At 46.0% G+C, this 22,088-nt stretch overlaps 1 protein-coding gene across 4 annotated transcripts in view; it reads left to right on the forward strand.

The window, feature by feature from the left end:
- The window catches only part of LOC124046098 (rho guanine nucleotide exchange factor 25-like), a 132,756-nt gene that overhangs the window by 73,945 nt on the left and 36,723 nt on the right, over window positions 1-22,088 (forward strand). For 3 of the 4 annotated variants that reach the window (XM_046366096.1, XM_046366095.1, XM_046366099.1), the window contains 6 exons: window positions 5,603-5,952; window positions 6,800-6,910; window positions 16,191-16,312; window positions 16,537-16,603; window positions 18,427-18,530; window positions 18,609-18,678. In XM_046366096.1, coding sequence (XP_046222052.1) covers window positions 5,603-5,952; window positions 6,800-6,910; window positions 16,191-16,312; window positions 16,537-16,603; window positions 18,427-18,530; window positions 18,609-18,678 — 824 coding nt within the window. The remainder of the gene's footprint in view (window positions 1-5,602; window positions 5,953-6,799; window positions 6,911-16,190; window positions 16,313-16,536; window positions 16,604-18,426; window positions 18,531-18,608; window positions 18,679-22,088) is intronic. The other variant, XM_046366097.1, reaches the window with a different exon arrangement.

The raw sequence follows: 22,088 nt of genomic DNA on the forward strand, positions 1-22,088 counted from the left end.
AGGGAGGAGGAGAGAGGGGACGGTTACTGTTGAGGGAGGGGAGAGAGGGAACGGTTACTGTTGAGGGAGGGGAGGGAGGGGAGAGAGGGGACGGTTACTGTTGAGGGAGGGGAGAGAGGGGAAGGGTACTGTTGAGGGAGGGGGAGAGAGGGGAAGGGTACTGTTGAGGGAGGGGAGAGAGGGAACGGTTACTGTTGAGGGAGGGGAGAGAGGGGACGGTTACTGTTGAGGGAGGGGAGAGAGGGGACGGTTACTGTTGAAGGAGGGGAGAGAGGGGACGGTTACTGTTGAGGGAGGGGAGAGAGGGAAAGGGTACTGTTGAGGGAGGGGGAGAGAGGGGAAGGGTACTGTTGAGGGAGGGGAGGGAGGGGAGAGAGGGGACGGTTACTGTTGAGGGAGGGGGAGAGAGGGGACGGTTACTGTTGAGGGAGGAGGAGAGAGGGGACGGTTACTGTTGAGGGAGGGGAGAGAGGGAACGGTTACTGTTGAGGGAGGGGAGGGAGGGGAGAGAGGGGACGGTTACTGTTGAGGGAGGGGAGAGAGGGGAAGGGTACTGTTGAGGGAGGGGGAGAGAGGGGAAGGGTACTGTTGAGGGGGGAGAGAGGGAACGGTTACTGTTGAGGGAGGGGAGAGAGGGGACGGTTACTGTTGAGGGAGGGGGAGAGAGGGGACGGTTACTGTTGAAGGAGGGGGAGAGAGGGGACGGTTACTGTTGAGGGAGGGGAGAGAGGGAAAGGGTACTGTTGAGGGAGGGGGAGAGAGGGGAAGGGTACTGTTGAGGGAGGGGAGGGAGGGGAGAGAGGGGACGGTTACTGTTGAGGGAGGGGGAGAGAGGGGACGGTTACTGTTGAGGGAGGGGGAGAGAGGGGACGGTTACTGTTGAGGGAGGGGGAGAGAGGGGACGGTTACTGTTGAGGGAGGGGAGGAGAGGGGACGGTTACTGTTGAAGGAGGGGGAGAGAGGGGACGGTTACTGTTGTGGGAGGGTGGAGAGAGGGAACGGTTACTGTTGAAGGAGGGGGGAGAGGGGACGGTTACTGTTGAGGGAGGGGAGAGAGGGGACGGTTACTGTTGAAGGAGGGGAGAGAGGGGACGGTTACTGTTGAGGGAGGGGGAGAGAGGGGACGGTTACTGTTGAGGGAGGGGAGAGAGGGGAAGGGTACTGTTGAGGGAGGGGGAGAGAGGGGAAGGGTACTGTTGAGGGAGGGGAGGGAGGGGAGAGAGGGGGCGGTTACTGTTGAGGGAGGGGAGAGAGGGGACGGTTACTGTTGAGGGAGGGGAGAGAGGGGACGGTTACTGTTGAGGGAGGGGAGAGAGGGGACGGTTACTGTTGAGGGAGGGGAGAGAGGGGACGGTTACTGTTGAGGGAGGGGAGAGAGGGGAAGGGTACTGTTGAGGGAGGGGGAGAGAGGGGACGGTTACTGTTGAGGGAGGGGAGAGAGGGTACAGTTACTGTTGAGGGAGGGGAGAGAGGGGAAGGGTACTGTTGAGGGAGGGGGAGAGAGGGGAAGGTTACTGTTGAGGGAAGGGGAGAGAGGGAACGTTTACTGTTGAGGGAGGGGGAGAGAGGGAACGGTTACTGTTGAGAGAGGGGATGCTGGTCACCCAGCTCTATGGTTATCCAGCTCTGTGGTTATCTAGCTCTATGGTCATCCAGCTCTATGATCATCCAGCTCTGTGGTCATCCAGCTCTATGGTTATCCAGCTCTATGGTCATCCAGCTCTATGGTTATCCAGCTCTATGGTCATCCAGCTCTATGGTCATCCAGCTCTATGGTCATCCAGCTCTATGGTCATCTAGCTCTATGGTCATCCAGCTCTATGGTCATCCAGCTCTATGGTCATCCAGCTCTGTGGTTATCTAGCTCTATGGTCATCCAGCTCTATGGTCATCCAGCTCTATGGTCATCCAGCTCTATGGTCATCCAGCTCTATGGTTATCTAGCTCTATGGTTATCCAGCTCTATGGTTATCCAGCTCTATGGTTATCCAGCTCTATGGTTATCCAGCTCTATGGTCATCCAGCTCTATGGTTATCTAGCTCTATGGTTATCTAGCTCTATGGTTATCGATCTCTATGGTCATCCAGCTCTATGGTTATCCAGCTCTATGGTCATCCAGCTCTATGGTTATCCAGCTCTGGGGTTATCCAGCTCTGTGGTTATCTAGCTCTATGGTTATCTAGCTCTATGGTTATTGGTTATCCAGCTCTTGGGATATCCAGCTCTGGGGTTATCTAGCTCTATGGTTACCCAGCTCTATGGTTATCTAGCTCTATGGTTATCCAGCTCTATGGTCATCCAGCTCTATAGTTATCCAGCTCTATGGTTATCCAGCTCTATGTTTATCTAGCTCTATGGTTATCCAGCTCTATGGTCATCCAGCTCTATGGTTATCCAGCTCTATGGTTATCCAGCTCTATGGTTTTCTAGCTCTATGGTCATCCAGCTCTATGGTTATCTAGCTCTATGGTTATCTAGCTCTATGGTCATCCAGCTCTATGGTTATCCAGCTCTGGGGTTATCTAGCTCTATGGTTATCTAGCTCTATGGTTATCCAGCTCTGGGGTTATCCAGCTCTGGGGTTATCTAGCTCTATGATTATCTATCTCTATGGTCATCCAGCTCTATGGTCATCCAGCTCTATGGTTATCCAGCTCTATGGTTATCCAGCTCTATGGTTATCTAGCTCTATGGTTATCCAGCTCTATGGTTATCTAGCTCTATGGTTATCTAGCTCTATGGTCATCCAGCTCTATGGTTATCCAGCTCTATGGTTATCCAGCTGTATGGTTATCCAACTCTATGGTTATCCAGCTCTATGGTTATCTAGCTCTATGGTTATCCAGCTCTATGGTCATCCAGCTCTATGGTTATCCAGCTCTATGGTTATCCAGCTCTATGGTTATCTAGCTCTATGGTTATCCAGCTCTATGGTCATCCAGCTCTATGGTTATCCAGCTCTATGGTTATCCAGCTCTATGGTTTTCCAGCTCTATGGTCATCCAGCTCTATGGTTATCTAGCTCTATGGTTATCTAGCTCTATGGTCATCCAGCTCTATGGTTATCCAGCTCTGGGGTTATCTAGCTCTATGGTTATCTAGCTCTATGGTTATCCAGCTCTTGGGTTATCCAGCTCTGGGGTAATCCAGCTCTGGGGTTATCCAGCTCTGGGGTTATCTAGCTCTATGGTTACCCAGCTCTATGGTTATCTAGCTCTATGGTCATCCAGCTCTATGGTTATCCAGCTCTATGGTCATCCAGCTCTATGGTTATCCAGCTCTATGGTTATCCAGCTCTATGGTTATCCAGCTCTATGGTTATCCAGCTCTGGGGTTATCCAGCTCTGGGGTTATCTAGCTCTATGGTTATCTATCTCTATGGTCATCCAGCTCTATGGTAATCCAGCTCTATGGTTATCCAGCTCTATGGTTATCCAGCTCTATGGTTATCTAGCTCTATGGTTATCCAGCTCTATGGTTATCTAGCTCTATGGTTATCTAGCTCTATGGTCATCCAGCTCTATGGTTATCCAGCTCTATGGTTATCCAGCTGTATGGTTATCCAACTCTATGGTTATCCATCACTATGGTTATCCAGCTCTATGGTTATCGAGCTATATGGTTATCTATATCTATGTTTATCTAACTCTATGGTTATTTAGCTCTATGGTTATCCAGCTCTATGGTTATCCAGCTCTATGGTTATACAGCTCTGGGGTTATCCAGCTCTATGGTTATCTAGCTCTATGGTTATCCAGCTCTATGGTTATCTAGCTTTATGGTTATCCAGCTCTATGGTTATCTAGCTCTATGATTATCCGGCTCTATGGTCATCCAGCTCTATGGTCAACCAGCTCTATGGTTATCTAGCTCTATGGTTATCTAGCTCTATGGTTATCCAGCTCTATGGTTATCTAGCTCTATGGTTATCCAGCTCTATGGTCATCTATCTCTATGGTCATCCAGCTATATGGTCATCCGGGTCTATGGTCATCTAGCTCTATGGGTATTCAGCTCTATGGTTATCCAGCTCTATGGTTATCCAACTCTATGGTAATCCAGCTTTATGGTCATCCATCTCTATGGTTATCTAGCTCTATGGTTATCTAGCTCTATGGTTATCCAGCTCTATGGTTATCTAGCTCTATGGTTATCCAGCTCTATGGTTATCTAGCTCTATGGTTATCTAGCTCTATGGTCTTCCAGCTCTATGGTTATCCAGCTCTATGGTTATCTAGCTCTATGGTTATCCAGCTCTATGGTTATCTAGCTCTATGGTTATCTAGCTCCATGGTTATCTAGCTCTATGGTTATCTAGCTCTATGGTTATCCAGCTCTATGGTTATCTAGCTCTATGGTTATCTAGCTCTATGGTTATCTAGCTCTATGGTTATCTAGCTCTATGGTTATCCAGCTCTATGGTTATCCAGCTCTATGTTTATCTAGCTCTATGGTTATCTAGCTCTATGGTTATCTAGCTCTATGGTTATCTAGCTCTATGGTTATCTAGCTCTATGGTTATCCAGCTTTATGGTTATCCAGCTCTATGGTTATCTAGCTCTATCTTTATCTAGCTCTATGGTTATCCAGCTCTATGGTTATCTAGCTCTATGGTTATCTAGCTCTATGGTTATCTAGCTCTATGTTTATCTAGCTCTATGTTTATCCAGCTCTATGGTTATCTAGCTCTATGGTTATCCAGTACTTAGCTAGCTGGATTTATCCCTCCAAACTTTGACTCCCGTCTCTGTCTTCTATTGATTTTGTTGTGGTTAGCGGTGGTTCAACATCTGTCCCTGCATATGTGTGTCTGCTGCTGCCCTTTGCCTTAGTTAAACTCCCATCCATCAGTAAGGAGACCTGAGAAATCCCTGTGGTTGACTTAGAGAGCATATCATTCATTCACAAGCCCTGACTTCTCTTGACCGGTTATGTAACCTTTGCCCCCCTCCATCTCTGTCTTTCTCTCTCCCTCCAACTGCTCTGATGCCACTTCTCTCCAGCGGATCCTGTGCTGCTTCCAACCGTGTCAAAATCAAATCAAATCAGATTTTTCACATGCGCCGAATACAACAGGTGTAGACTCACAGTGAAATGCTTACTTACAAGCCCCTAACCAACAATGCAGTTAAGTTTTTTTTTAATAAGTAAAAAATAAAAATAAAAATACATTTAAGAGCAGCAGTAAAATAACAGTAGAGAGGCTATATACAGGGGGTACCGGTACAGAGTCAATGTGTGGGGGTGTAGGTTAGTAAGGTAATTGAGGTAATATGTACGTGTAGGTAGAGTTAAAGTGACTATGCATAGATAATAAACAGAGAGTAGCAGCAGTGTAAAAGAGGGGTGGACAATGCAAATAGTCTGGGTAGCCATTTGATTAGCTGTTCAGGAGTCTTATGGCTTGGGGGTAGAAGCTGTTCAGAAGCCTCTTGGACCTAGACTTGTGTGTGGTTGTTTGAGTATGAGGTTGGATATTGTGGTGGCAAATCATTCAGCTTCCGTTTCAAAAAAATTGACAATTAAGTATCTATTCAATTCTTCCTCCCACTGTCCTTCTTTAAATGTCTCTCTCTTTCCCTCCTTTCTGTCTCTCTCCAGACTCATACTCAGCCGCGGGCAGCGAGGGTAGTATCTCCACCTCCGTGGCGTCCCTGCCCCCGACCCTGACGGCGTCCATTAGCTCCGCCCCCAACTCCCCGGGCTCGCGGCGTTCCGTCAGCACCCTGAAGAGGTGGCTGACCAATCCCGTCCGCAAGCTAAGCGCCGGGGCCGTCAACATCTCCACCAGCACCAAGGGGGAGCGGCAGGACAGGAAGTTGGATGGGGGAAGCAAGCCCCCTCCTCCTATTCCACCCCCACGCCACAGTCATGGCCTGGGCCTGGGCCTGGGAGGGCTGGGATCAGAGGACCACCTCACCACTGTACTACCCATCACACACACAGAGATGGTGAGTGGAGAGGCGTTGCTAAGCACCAGTGTTCAGGATACAGTGCAGACTAGGGTACATAGACCTACATACATAGCGGTGGAGGCTGCTGAGGGGAGGGCAGCTCATAATAATGTCTGGAGCGGAGGAAATGGAACGGCATCAAGCCATGTGTTCGATGTATTTGACACCATTCCACCTACTCCGCTCCAGCCGTTACCGCGAGCCTGTCCTCCCCAACTGAGATGCCACCAACCTCCTGTGACACATACAGGTATGTACATATGTCATATATGGACAATGGCAAGTGACAGATTTGAAATGTGCCTCCTCAAGAGTAAACTCATCCGTATACTCTGTAAAATTGCCACAGTGTTCTACATACAGTAGCTAAATATACATATATCATAACACAAGATAGCATAGGCTTGTGAACAGGCTCAAGAGCAAATAGACGAATGATTGTTTAGTACAGCTGCCTGTCAAACACAGATCTACAACTCTTCCTGTGTAAATATATAGAGGTGCCAGCTTCCCCATAGATAAACAGTATGTTTCATCTCTACTTAGCTTCCCTGACCACAGCCTATTGACAGTACAATGCCTCGCCTATGAATACTATGAATGACTGCTGCGTTGTAAACACACGGACAGTGGGATAGCTATGGCAGGGGTGATGCTGCTCGTTACGCATCAACAGCACCCTGCCCTTTCACCTCTGGGGACGTTTCTGACCCAGTCACAGCGTAACACTGACTCACGTCGATGTGTTGAGTGATTTTGCTGTGTTATGTTGAGTAACGATGTTCCTTCTGTCTAGCTGGGTGTGTATATGTGTGCTCATGCGGTGTGTGTGTGTGTGTTGTAGGAGTGCAGGTATAATTTGGCCAGTCCTGAGGATCTCTCCCCGGCAACCCTAAACTCTCCCAGCTACCTGTCTGACTCGCTACAAGGCTGTACTTCACTGGCCTACACACATGTGAGTCAACACGCGTGCGCGCGCACACACATACACACACACACACACACACACACACACACACACACACACACACACACACACACACACACACACACACACACACACACACACACACACACACACACACACACACACACACACACACACACACACACACACACACACGCGCGCGCGCACGCACACACACACACACACACACACACACACACACACACACACACACACGCACGCACGCACGCACGCACGCACGCACGCACACACACACACACACACACACACACTCTGAGTCCACACCTACAGCCCAGTGTAACAGAAGTGGTTTGGGGAATCATGTTTGCTCGTTGACAATCTTTGCCTGAGACCTGACAACTTGTCTTAGCCCACCCGAGCAAATGCCTTAGGTCTAGGAGGCTTAACAAGGTAGCTACGGTCATTCAATCCATCTAATCAACAGGGTCAGAGAGCACATACTCAGTCAACGTATCCAACCTGAGAAAACACAATAAATTGTACTGAACTGGTGAAGAAATTAATTGGTCATCCATTGATGGTATTGGCTGTTGCTGCTCAGTGTGTAAGGTTGGGGAGACAGGGAGGTGATAGGCCCCGAGACAGACCTGGATATGAAAGGAAGTCCCCCCTCACACCCCCACACCCCCGAAGGGCCTCTCAGAGTTCATCAGGAGGAGGCCGTCCAGTGGTTGCATCACAAAAAGGCCCATAGGTCTATGGTCAAAAGTAGTGCACTAATATGTAGGGAACAGGGTGCCATTCGGGACGCACACCCTTGTTGGGGTTCCGTGTGGTGGACGCTTCGCATTCAGCTGCAAAGAACATGCTTCCAGATGAAGAGGAAACGGCACGGAGGACAAAAAGGACAGAAGATGCCGTGTTCCCGGGAACGGCAGAGTCTAGACGATGGCTGTGCTCTTTCATTTACACATCAAACACTGGGAATGATGTGTGAACGGCAACAGCAAATGGGATAGATGTTATTTGAAACCGAGACGGTTGGTAAGGGGGCCAAGATAAAGATAATGGATACTGTGTCAGATACTGTGTCAGGTACTGTGTCAGGTACTGTGTCAGGTACTGTGTCAGGTACTGTGTCATGTACTGTGTCAGGTAAGAGAGACATGACTAATTGGAATCTTACCGGTTCTGACAAAGCTTTTAAAACTCAGTGAACAAGGGAGCTACAGTGGCAAGAAAAAGTATGTGAACCCGTTGGAATTACCTCGATTTCTGAGTAAATTGTTCATAAAATGTGATCTGACCTTCATCTAAGTCACAACAATAGACAAACACAGTGTACTTAAACTAATAACACACCAAATGATTGTATTTTTCTTGTCTATATCGAATACATCATTTAAACATTCACAGTGTAGGTTGGAAAAAGTATGTGAAGCCCTAGGCTGATGGCTTCTCCAAAAGCTAATTGGAGTCAGGAGTCAACTAACCTGAAGTCCAATCATTGATATGAGATTGGAGATGTTGGTTAGATTTGCCCTGCCCTATATTAAACACTCACAACATGTGAGTTTGCTATTCACAAGAAGCATTGCCTGATGTGAATCATGCCTCGAACAAAAGAGATCTCAGAAGACCTAAGATTAAGAACTGTTGCCTTGCATAAAGCTGGAAAGGGTTACAAAAGACAAATTGTCTATAAATGGAGAAATTTCAGCACTGTTGCTACTCAACCTAAGAGTGGCCGTCCTGCAAAGATGACTGAAGGAGCACAGCGCAGAATGCTCAATGAGGCTAAGAAGAATCCTAGAGTGTCAGCTAAAGACTTACAGAAATCTCTGGAAGATGCTAACATCTCTGTTGACGAGTCTACGATACGTAAAACGCTAAACAAGAATGGTGTTCATGGGAGGACACCACAGAAGAAGCCACAGCTGTCCCAAAAAAAACATTGCTGCACGTCTGAAGTTTGCAAATTAGCATCTGGATGTTGCACAGCGCTTCTGGCAAAATATTCTGTGGACAGATGAAGCTAAAGTTGTGTTGTTTGTAATGAACACACATTACTATGTGTGGAGATAAAAAGACAGGACAGCGACATCAAACCCTCATCCCAACTGTAAAGTCTGGTGGAGGGTGCATCGTGGTTTGGGTCTGCTTTGCTGCCTCAGGGCCTGGACAGCTTGCTATTGTCGATGGAAAAACTAATTCCCAAGTTTATCAATACTTTTTGCAGGAGAATGTAAGGCTCCTGAGTGGCGCAGCAGCCTAAGGCACTGCATCTCAGTGCTAGAGACATCACTGCAGTCCCTGGTTTGAATCCCAGCTGTATCACATCCGGCCGTGATTGGAAGTCCTGACCTCAACCCAATTGAGATGCTGTGGCATGACCTCAAGAGAGCGGTTCACACCAGACATCACAAGAATATTGCTGAAATGAAACAGTTTTGTAAATGGTCAAAATTCCTCCTGACCGTTGTGCAGATCTGATCCACAACTACAGAAACCATTTGGCTGAGGTTGTTGCTTCAGGAGGGTCAACCTGTTATTAAATCCAAGGTTTCACACACATTTTCCAACCTGCACTGTGAATATTTACACAGTATGTTCAATAAAGACATGAAAACATATAATTGTTTGTGTGTTATTAGTTTAAGCATACTGTGTTTTTCTATTGTTTTGACTAAGATGAAGATCAGATCCAATTGTACGACCAATTTAAGCAGAAATCCAGGTCATTCCAAAGGGTTCACATAATTTTTCTTGCCACTGTATATCTGAACTTGTCCAATAAGAACACAGATCTTCGTATTCCGTTGCAAAACGTTTTGTTACAGTGTGCCCTACTAAACATAACGCAGGTGCACCAGACCACCCCATCAGTCTGCTAAGTGTGTTATTCCCCTCCAGTTCTGGCTGTGGGAATAAGAACTCAGTCATAATAACAGTCAGTCAGGATTACACACAGACAGAGACAAGGGAGAGAAGGAAAGGAGATCACTGGTTCCGTCTGTCCTGTCAGGGACAAGGTGGAGAGAGAGGGACAGGGAGAAAGAGAAACATGGGAGTGAGCGAAGGATAGGGGAGAGAGCGAGACAGAAGGGGAGGGGGGAGAGGGAGTGTGAGAGAGAATAAGAAAAATAGAGAGAAAGGAAGAGGCGGATTAATGTATGTAGGTCAGTCATCTCGGGGTCACGGCTTCTGTCATTCTGCACTCTCTCTCTCTCTCTCTCTCTCTCTGTTTTTGTCTTCTGACCACCCACAGGAGATAAAAGATTAGACTTTCATTCTGCCAACATCTTATTCTTATTCACTCTTATACACATTCTAGTAACTTCCCTTTCTCTTTATCTCAGATACAGTACATTCTGCTTAGTGCTGACCCCATTTCCTGCTCTCCCTCTCCCTCTTCATTCAGGATACTGCTAATCTGACCTAACATTCCGACAGAGGCCCGGGTTTGATCAATTGTTTATTATTTGATGGTCAACGGAAAATTCCTAGACTGACTTCAGTCAAACAGTCAAAAAATGTAGTACTGTTAACCAAGGAACTGTAGTAAAAGGACTATAATGTACCAAGAGTTATAGCTTCGCTTGCTCTAGTCGTCAAATGGTCTTTCCGTCCTCTCTTCAGGAGAGATCAACTTTTGTCTGGACTGTACTGTCTGGATGCACTTTGAGATATTTGGAGATTCTCCTTCATGTAAGGAAAAGGCAGAAGAAAAAAAAGAGTTTGGATAGTTCCTGGAATAGAATTTTAGCACCGTGCACACAACACATGCACACACGCCTGCCAGAGCAGAGGACATCTGGTAAGGATCAGGACCGGCCAGTCAGGGAGCGTCCTGTCAGCCAGGGAAGAGCTAGGGCGGGAGGATTCCTAACAGGGATGGAAAGCTAGGACACACACACGGGCGGCCAGGCCGACACACACACACACACCCACTGTGTACACTACATCTTAAGTAAAAGGTCACATTTCCAGAAGTTGAAGGGAAATAAAAGGCCACAGGTGAATATATACTGTCCTATGCCGAGGAGTCTGGCCAAGAGTAAACATCTGAACAAATAGCGGCTGAACAGGCTGAACCAGGCCAGAGGGCAGGGGCGGTGGTGAACTAGAGAAAGTAGCCTCCATCCATCAGGGAGACCGGCAGAGGAGTCACAGGGATTCGTTTTTTATTAAGTATTTATTAAGGATCCCCATTACTCTTCCCAGTGTCCAGCAACATTAAGGCAGTTATATACCATTTAAAATATTACAAGAATTACATTTCATAACACTTTTTACAACACATTAACTGTGTGCCCTCAGGCCACTACTTTACTACCACACAAACTGCATGACCAAAAGTATGTGGACACCTGCTCATCGAACGTCTCATTCCAAAATTATGGGCATTATAAAAACCCTTTGTTGCTATAACAGCTTCCACTAGATGTCTTTCCACTAGATGTTGGAACATCGCTGTGGGGACTGGCTCACAGTCAGTGTTCTAATTCAGCCCAAAGGTGTTCGATGGGGTTGACGTCAGGGCTCTATGCAGGCGAGTCAAGGTCTTCAAAACTGATCTCAACAAACCATTTTTGTATGGACCACGCTTTGTGCATTGTCATGCTGAAACAGGAAAGGGCCTTCCCCAAACTGTTGCCACAAAGTTGGAAGCACTGAATCACATAGAATTGTATTGTTTGTGTCAAGTGTTAAGATTTCCCTGCACTGGAACTGAGGGGCCTAAACCAAAACATGAAAAACAGCCCCAAACCATTACTCCTCCTCCACCAAACTTTACAGTTGGCATTATGCATTCGGGCAGGTAGCGCTCTCATGGCATCCGCCAAACACAGATTTGTCCGTCGGACTGCCAGATGATTAAGCGTGAAAAATCATTCCAGAGAACGTGTTTCCACTGCTCCAGAGTCAATGGCGGCGAGCTTTACACCACTCCAGCCGAAGCTTGGCATGGTGCATGGTGATCTTAGGCTTGTGTATGGCTGCTCGGCCATGGAAACCCATTTCATGAGGCTCCCAAACAAACAATTATTGTGCTGGCATTGCTTCCAGAGACCGTTTGGAGCTCGGTAGTGAGTGTTGCAACCGAGGACAGACGCTTTTTAAGCGCTACGGCGACGCTCAATCAGGCCTTTGTGGCAGAGGGTCCAGACGAAAGCCACTCCTCAGTAAAAGGCACAACAGCCCGCTTGGAGTTTGCCAAAGGCACCTAAAGACTCTCAGACCATGAGAAACAAGATTCTCTGGTCGGATGAAACCAAGATTGAACTCTTTGGCCTTGATGCCAAGCATCACATCTGGTAGAAACCTGGAACCATCCCTACGGTGAAGCATGGTGGTGGCAGCATCATGCTGTGTCTTTTTTTCAGCGGCAGGGACTGGGAGACTAGTCAGGATCGAGGGAAAGATGAACGGAGCAAAGTACAGAGAGATCCTTGATGAAAACCTGTTCCAGAGCATTCAGGACCTCAGACTGGGGCGAAGGTTCAACTTCTAATAGGACAACAACCCTAAGCACACAGCCAAGACAATGCAGGAGTGGCTTCGAGAGTCTCTGAATGTCCTTTAGTGTCCCAGCCAGAGCCTGCTCTAACATTTCTGGAGAGACCTGAAAATAGCTGTGTAGCAACGCTCCCCATCCAACCTGACAGAGCTTGAGAGGATCTGCAGAGAAGAATGGAAAAAACTCCCCACATACAGGTGTGCCAAGCGTGTAGCGTCATATCTGAGAAGACTCGATGCTGTAATCGGTGTCAAAGGTGCTTCACCAAAGTACTGAGTAAAAGGTCTGAATAGAGTCTGTAGAGTGCGTTTAGGATGCGGGTGTTTGATTAGTTGTGTACTGTGGGTCAAAGTCAAGGGAAGATGGGCACGGCCGGAACATGGAGGCCTAGAAGTGTGGACAAACCGAGGGTTTACTCAGTCACGAGCGAATGAGTAAGGCAGAATGAAAGCTGATGGATGCTGAACGACGTTGCTCAACGAAGAAGGGAGACTTGCACAAGAAAAGGAGTGGTTTGCTGACAGGGGAGTCCGTGTGTGTAAGTCTTCAGAAGGTTGACAAACATGCATTCGGTGCTATTGTAAGCAGAAGACCGTGGGCAATTAATAAAGAGATGCTTATTTCTCACACAAGCATGACAGCGCATCTTACTGATCACACAAGCATTTCTGTAGAGTGTAGAGACACTGCTTCAATGTTCAAGAATCTCCATGGGAATGTTTCTAAGTTCCGAGAAAGTAGCCTGTGAAAAGGCACTCATGTTTACCTCACCAACTCAATTGATTAGATCGCTGCGACATGTTTGTTTACTATGTCCCACTCTTCCTGAATTGATTGGGTGTGGATGATGATCAAGTGTATGATGACACAATAGTCAGTACTGTCTGGTCTAATTCACGCACTTAAAGAGAAGATGCCTGGTTATCCCTACTTCGTCTGATCTGGCGGACTCGGTAAACACAAATGCTTTGTTTGTAAATAATATCTGAGTGCTGGAGTGTGCCCCTAGATATCCTTGAATTTAAAAAACAAGAAGGTCATGCTGTCTTGTTTGCTTGATAAAAGGGATTTGAAATGATTTACTCTTTTACTTTACATTTTAGAAATTACATTTACTTTTGATACTTAAATATATTTAAAACCACATACTTTTACACCTTAACTAAAGTAGGATTTTACTGGGTGACTTTCACTTTTACGTGAGTCAAGGTATCTTTACTTTTACTCAAGTACGACAATTGGATACTTTCCCCACCACTATCTCTGTGTTATGACTCTTTCTTTCATCCCACTCTTTCTTTCATATTCCCAGTTGCCTTGCCATGATTAAATGCAGTGGTAAGTGCTTTCAGTTTTGATTGATGCTGCCATCAATCCACCGTTTCTGGTTAGGGGAGGTTTTAATAGTCATAGCGGGTACAACATCTCCGATACACTTCCTTATAAACTCACTCACAGAGTCAGCGTATAAGTCAATGTTGCTCTCTGAGTCTACCCGGAACATATCCCAGTCCACGTGATCGAAGCAATCTTAAAGCGTGGAAACCAATTGGTCAGACCAGCGTTGGATAGACCTAAGTACGGGCGCTTCCTGTTTTAGTTTCTGCCTATAGCAGGGGAGCAACAAGATGGAGTCATGGTCAGATTTGCCATTAGGAGGGCAAGGGAGGGCTTGTGTGCATCGCGGAAGTTAGAGAAACAATGTTACTCGCTCGTGTACTGCAATTGATATGCTGATAGAATTTAGGTAGCCTTGTTCTCAAATTAGATTTGTTAAAATCCCCAGCTACAATAAATGTAGCCTCAGGATATATTGTTTCCAGTTTGCATAAAGTCCAGTGAAGTTCCTTGATGGCCATCTTGGTATCACTTGCGGAGGGATATACACGGCTGTGACAATAAACAAGGAGAGTTCTCTTGGGAGGTAATACAGTCGGCATTTGATTGTGAGGAATTCTAGGTCAGGTGAACAAAAGGACTTGAGTTCCTGTATGTTGTTACAATTACACCATGAGTCAATCATGAAACATACACCACCGCCCTTCTTCTTACCGGAGAGATGTTTATTCCTGTCGGCGCGATGCACTGAAAATCCCGTTGGCTGTACCGACTCCGACAGCATGTCCCAAGCTAGCCATGTTTCCGTGAAACAGAGAGTGTTACAATCCCGGATATCTCTTTGGAAAGCAACTCTTGCCCTGATTTCATCGACTTTGTTAACTAGGGACTGTACATTAGCGAGTAATATACTCGGAAGCGGGTGTTTGGTGTGCGGGCATCCGAAGCCTCACTAGAAGAACGCTCCGGCACCCTCTCCTCCGGCAGTGTTGTTTTGGGCCGGCCTCTGGAATCAGTTCAAATGCCCTGTGCAGACAAATGATCTGCTTTGGGGAAGTCATATTCCTGGTCATAATACTGGTTGTGCTGGTAAGTTGAAGACTCTCTGATATCCAATAGTTATTTGCGGTTGTATGTAATGACACTTAAGATTTTCTGGGCTAACAATGTAAGAAATAATACATTTAAAAAACAAAATACTGCACAGTTTCCTAAGGACAAGAAGCGAAGCTGCCATCTCTATCGGCGCGATGTTACTGATTTTGATGGACCAAATTTGGGAGTCTGGCTCATGGACTACAAGTGGTGAAAGTAAGAACTACAATTGAAGACAAAAATGCAGTCAAAGAAGAGAATAATTATTCTGACAAAAATTTTATTGCGAGGACCTAGGGACATACTAAGGTAAAAAAAGGAACGTGAGCAAGTGTTTAAATGATCATTCAAATGAGTGCAAGATTTGAGTAACTTGATAAAATGATGGAAGAGAACACTGGAATTGAAGAGCAACCATTGGTATAGTACTAGAGTTAGAGGCTACAGAAGAGGATTTAGATTCCCATGTACTATAGGGACTTTACTGTCAGTTTTATGTTCCTACTATGTTTGGTTGAAGTTTGGCCGAACAGTTTCAATCAATCCAAATGGAGAAAGCCCATTAAAACCACTGACAAATCATTTGTTGCCACACTAGTGTCACACACAACCCATAAAGCATATTTGGAACTTTATCATTCAGAATGATAAAAAACGTAAACATTTTGAAAATACAGTGATATGGTATCTTGGCTATATCGCCCAGCCCTAATTTGGTGCTATGCTAACACAACAGAGATCCAATGAAATTTTATGTAATTCTATGCACAAGACATTCTGTACACCACACTCCTTTACAGGCCCAATAATTCTCTTCCGACCCTGTTCTGTCTTTCTCTTTCATGGTGACTTCACCACACCATACACTATTATTGGTGACAATCAGATCCCCTCATCATTCTGTCACTGTCCCTAGTGTCTGGCTGCTCTCCCTCCATGGTCACCTTGGCAACCGGCATCATTATCCTCTCTCCCTCAGTTTCTCACCTTGCCTCTCTCTCTCTCTCTCTCTCTCTCTCTCTCTCTCTCTCTCTCTCTCTCTCTCTCTCTCTCTCTCTCTCTCTCTCTCTCTCTCTCTCTCTCTCTCTCTCTCTCTCTCTCTCTCTCTCTCTTCTCTCTCTCTCTCTCTGCCTCTTTGCATCCCTCTCTCGTCACCCTCAATTTCCCCTCCCTCTCTCCCTCACTTTGCCTTTCTCTCTCTTTGCCTCACTTTCTCACCCCCCTTTACATCGCCTCTCCATCCCTCAGTTTGATCTTTCCCTTGCCCCTTGCACTCTCCCTCTATATTAAAAATGGCATAAATGCCAAAATGCCATATCATAACCATATGCCCTGTCCCCTCTGTTTCACCAGGATACTCAGCCCACCAATGTCTATCCAGATGACAACGGCTCAGTGTTGACGGACGACACCTCCAGCCAATCATCAGCCGCAGCTGACAATGAGGAGAGGAGGAGTGCCTTAGAGAAGAGCATGCAAGTGGTTCCCCTTTAGTTACACAGCACAACACTACACTTCGCTCTATAACGGATCCAAAGTGTGATGTACAACACAGCATTGCCATACGTACCAACACACCGCCAGCAGTTACATGAGAATGTCACTGTGTCAAGACTGTTTGCAAATACTTTGTTTTGATGGGGATGACAGGGGGCACCAAAAGTCTGCAATATTTGTCATCCTCTGCCTCTCTGTCCAGGTACGTACTGAAGGAACTCATAGAGACAGAGAAACTGTATGTGGAAGACCTGAGGTACATAGTAGAGGTGAGAGTACAGTATTATATGCGTATTCAATGACAGACATAAAAAACAGTGGCTTTATGAAGTTTGAAAACCCACCCAGGTATTATATCACCTGGCCTTGAAAACATTGTCATCACAATACCTTCAGTGTCTTTCAACACTGCTTGGTCTGGCTCCAAAAACAGCCATTTCTGTTATTGGGTTGATTTAATGAACGTCTGGACACACCTACTCATTCAAGGGTTTTTCTTTATTTGTACTATTTTCTACATTGTAGAATAATAATGAAGACATCAAACTATGAAATAACACATGTGGAATCATGTAGTAACCCATTTTTTTTTAACAAATCAAAATATATTTCAGATTTGAGATTCTTCAAAGTAGCCAACCTTTGCCTTGATGACAGCTTTGCACACTCGTGGAAATCTTTCAACCAGCTTTACCTGGAATGCTTTTTCCAACAGTCTTGAAGGACTTCCCACATATGTTGTGAACTTGTTGGCTACTTTCCCTTCACTCTGCCGTCCAACTCATCCTAAACCATCTCAGTTGGGTGATTGTGGAGGCCAGGCCATCTGATGTAGCACTCCATCACACTACTTCTAGGTCAAATAGCCCTCACACAGCCTGGAAGTGTGTTGGGTCATTGTCCTGTTGAAAAACCAATAATAGTGAGACTAAGTACAAACCAGATGGAATGGGGTATCGCTGCAGAATTCTGTGGTTGCTATGCAGGTTAAGTGTGCCTTGAATTCTAAATAAATCACTGACAGTGTCACCAGCAAAGCACCCCCACACCATCACACCTCCTCCTCCATGCTTCAAGGTGGAACTACACATTCAGAGATCCTCCGTTCACCTTCTCTGTGTCTCACAAAGACTAGGCGGTTGGAACCAGAAGTCTCAAATTTGTACTCATCGGACCAAAGGACCGGACCAAGCAAGTCTCTTCTTCTTATTGGTGTCCTTCAGACTGGGATTCTTTGCAGCAATTCCACCTTGAAGTCCTGATGTTGAGATGTGTCTGTTACTTGAACTCTGGGAAGCATTTATTTGGGCTGCAATTTCTGAGGCTGGTAACTAATGAACTTGTCCTCTGCAGCAGAGGTAACTCTGGGTCTTCCTTTCCTGTGGCGGTCCTCATCAGAGCCAGTTTCATCATAGCGCTTGATGGTGTTTGAGACTGCACAATGAAGAAACTTTCAAAGTTCTTCAAATGTTCCGCATTGACTGACCTTCATGTCTTAAAGTAATGATGGACTGTCGTTTCTCTTTGCTTATTGACGCTATGCTTACCATAATATGGACTTATTCTTTTACCAAATAGGGTTATCTTCTGTATACCAACCCTACCTTGTCACAACACAACTGATTGTCTCAAACGCATTAAGAAGGAAAGAAATTCCCCAAATGACCTTTTAACAAGGCACACCTGTTAATTGAAATTCATTCCAAGTGACGCAGGTTGAGAGAATGCCAAGAGTGTGCAAAGCTGTCATTAAAGCAAAGGGTGGCTACTTTGAAGAATCTAAAATCTATTTTGATTTGATTAACACTTTTTTGGTTACTACATGATTCCATATGTGTTATTTCATAGTTTTGATGTCTTCACTACTATTCTGCAATGTATGAAATAGCAAAAATAGAGAAAAACCCTGGAATGAGTAGGTGTGTCCAAACATTTGAATGGCACTGTATATTACGGTAATACGTAGGCTTTAGCTCAGAGGGTTAACACTGTCTTGTTGTGCGTGGGAAACCAGGGTTTGAATCCCAGTCAGTATATATATACAGTATATCTGATCTGAGGTTGTGTGTGTGTGTGTGTGTCACCACTACAGGGCTACATGGCCACTATGAATACCAAGGGCATACCTGAGGACATGAAGGGGAAAGACAAGATTATATTTGGAAACATTCACCAAATGTTCGACTGGCATAAAGAGTGAGTGTCGAAGATGTACTGTGCAGAGTGTGATTGTGTGTGATAGTGTGTGTGTGTAACCTGTCTCTCTTTGTCTAGCTACTTCCTGGGGGAACTGGAGAAGTGTATAGCAGAACCAGAGAGACTGGCTCAACTTTTCATAAAGCATGTGAGTCTACTTACACCATCACTCAGAGACAGTGGGCCACAGGCAGCGGGCGAGTAGCTGTTTCCTGTTTCTGTTTGGTGTGAGTTGAGGTAAATAGCTGTGAGGATACACATGAAGAGCTCCTGTTAACCCTCCAATGTGCCGTGCCGCTGTCTAGATTTCTGTCAGCTGCTAGCATTCGCTCCTACACTTCCCTGTTATAGATAGGTCTCAGACGTGCGCGCGCACACACACACACACACACCAGCGTTTCCCCCTCCACATCCTTGTTATTGATAGCTAGGGTCTTAGACCTGCCTGTGTTTTTCTTGCCACAGACAGACTGGCTAGCCTCCAGACCAGACAAGACTTGACCAGTCAGTCAGGAAGTGTGTGTGTATGTGCATGCCCTTGTGTGTGTGTGTGTGTGTATGTGCATGCCCTTGTGTGTGTGTGTGTGTGTGTGTGTGTGTGTGTGTGTGTGTGTGTGTGTGTGTGTGTGTGTGTGTGTGTGTGTGTGTGTGTGTGTGTGTGTGTGTGTGTGTGTGTGTGTGTGTGTGTGCGTGTGTGTGTGTGTGTGTGTGTCTGGACCCGGGCGGTCAGGAAGCAAGTGGAGAATAACAGTCTGAAGAAACAGGCAGAAGAAAAGCCACATAAAAAAGTCCCAGAAATAATAAACACGTGGCTATTTGATATGGAGGTCATTTTCCTCCAACCCCAAAGACGACCTATTTCTGCCCCTGTATCTGTGGTCTGATACGGAGAAAAATTAACAGGAGAAGAAAGACGTAGCGTACAGATATACTGCAGAGTTTATTGTTCTTAGAATAGAAAATAACTTAATGAGCAGAACTTTAGATGTGGTACATGATGTGTTCCGTGCAGAGAATTACATATATGTTAATGAAGACAGAGTGGTCATGTTGGGTTAATTTAACAAACTTGGAGTAAAATAGATTGAGTTAATGAGTTCTCTCTCTCTCCCTCTCCCTCCCTCTCTCCCTGTCCTTTAACTCTCCCTCCCTCTCTCCCTGTCCGTTAAAACTCTCCCTCCCTCTCTCCCTGTCTGTTAAAACTCTCCCTCCCTCTCTCCCTGTCCGTTAAAACTCTCCCTCCCTCTCTCCCTGTCTGTTAAAACTCTCCCTCCCTCTCTCCCTGTCCTTTAAAACTCTCCCTCCCTCTCTCCCTGTCCGTTAAAACTCTCCCTCCCTCTCTCCCTGTCTGTTAAAACTCTCCCTCCCTCTCTCCCTGTCCGTTAAAACTCTCCCTCCCTCTCTCCCTGTCCGTTAAAACTCTCCCTCCCTCTCTCCCAGTCCGTTAAAACTCTCCCTCCCTCTCTCCCTGTCCGTTAAAACCCTCCCTCCCTCTCTCCCTGTCCTTTAAATCAATTGAAAAGGACTTGAAGACGTGATGATGTTAAAAGGGCTATTAGGGGAATAAAGCAGCTCGTAACTACATCTAATGGTGTCAAGCTGTGACAACAAGCACACTGGGAACATGGCCTGTAGAAAAAGTCCAGGAGAACTTTCATATAGAATGCTTCATTTCAGCCTAGTCATGTATGGTTCAGCCTAGTCATGTTATGGTTTGCTGGTTCAGTCACTGGTTGAGCTATGTTACTGGTTGAGCAGCCTAGTCATGTATGTTACTGGTTGAGCAGCCTAGTCATGTGTGTTACTGGTTGAGCAGCCTAGTCATGTATGTTACTGGTTGAGCAGCCTAGTCATGTGTGTTACTGGTTGAGCAGCCTAGTCATGTATGTTACTGGTTGAGCAGCCTGAGCAGCCTAGTCATGTATGTTACTGGTTGAGCAGCCTAGTCATGTATGTTACTGGTTGAGCAGCCTAGTCATGTGTCATGTTACTGGTTGAGCAGCCTGAGCAGTCATGCATGTTACTGGTTGATAGCCTAGTCATGTATGTTACTGGTTGAGCAGCCTAGTCATGTATGTTACTGGTTGAGCAGCCTAGTCCATGTTACTGGTTCATGTCATGTTACTGGTTGAGCAGCCTAGTCATGTATGTTACTGGTTGAGCAGCCTAGTCATGTATGTTACTGGTTGAGCAGCCTAGTCATGCATGTTATGGTTTAGTGTCATGCATGTTAGTGGTTGAGCAGCCTAGTCATGCATGTTAGTGGTTGAGCAGCCTAGTCATGCATGTTAGTGGTTGAGCAGCCTAGTCATGCATGTTAGTGGTTGAGCAGCCTAGTCATGCATGTTAGTGGTTGAGCAGCCTAGTCATGCATGTTAGTGGTTGAGCAGCCTAGTCATGTATGTTACTGGTTGAGCAGCCTAGTCATGCATGTTAGTGGTTGAGCAGCCTAGTCATGTGTGTTACTGGTTGAGCAGCCTAGTCATGTATGTTACTGGTTGAGCAGCCTAGTCAGTGTATGTTACTGGTTGAGCAGCCTAGTCATGCATGGCGAAAACAGAGTCTTTAATCCAGTAGTGGTTGAGCAGCCTAGTCATGACACCTGTTACTGGTTGAGCAGCCGGTGAATTCTAGTCATAGGGACTCTAATCAGGGGAAAGGATGTTACTAAATGATTGATTGGTTGAGCAACCTAGTCATGTATGTTACTGGTTGAGCAGCCTAGTCATGATGTTACTGGTTGAGCAGCCTAGTCATGCATGTTAGTGGTTGAGCAGCCTAGTCATGTATGTTACTGGTTGAGCAGCCTAGTCATGTATGTTACTGGTTGAGCAGCCTAGTCATGTATGTTACTGGTTGAGCAGCCTAGTCATGTATGTTACTGGTTGAGCAGCCTAGTCATGTATGTTACTGGTTGAGCAGCCTAGTCATGTATGTTACTGGTTGAGCAGCCTAGTCATGTATGTTACTGGTTGAGCAGCCCTAGTCATGTATGTTACTGGTTGAGCAGCCTAGTCATGTATGTTACTGGTTGAGCAGCCTAGTCATGTATGTTACTGGTTGAGCAGCCTGAGCAGTCATGTATGTTACTGGTTGAGCAGCCTGTCATGGTTACTGGTTGAGCAGCCTAGTCATGTATGTTACTGGTTGAGCAGCCTAGTCATGTATGTTACTGGTTGAGCAGCCTAGTCATGTATGTTACTGGTTGAGCAGCCTAGTCATGTATGTTACTGGTTGAGCAGCCTAGTCATGTATGGTTCAGCAGCCTGGTTGAGCAGCCTAGTCATGTATGTTACTGGTTGCAGCCTAGTTGAGCAGCAGCCTAGTCATGTATGTTACTGGTTGAGCAGCCTAGTCATGTATGTTACTGGTTGAGCAGCCTAGTCATGTATGTTGCTGGTTGAGCAGCCTAGTCATGTATGTTACTGGTTGAGCAGCCTAGTCATGTATGTTGCTGGTTGAGCAGCCTAGTCATGTATGTTACTGGTTCAGCAGCCTAGTCATGTATGTTACTGGTTGAGCAGCCTAGTCATGTATGTTACTGGTTGAGCAGCCTAG

This window comes from Oncorhynchus gorbuscha, linkage group LG10 (genome assembly GCF_021184085.1).
Source record: "Oncorhynchus gorbuscha isolate QuinsamMale2020 ecotype Even-year linkage group LG10, OgorEven_v1.0, whole genome shotgun sequence".
Lineage (NCBI taxonomy): Eukaryota > Metazoa > Chordata > Actinopteri > Salmoniformes > Salmonidae > Oncorhynchus > Oncorhynchus gorbuscha.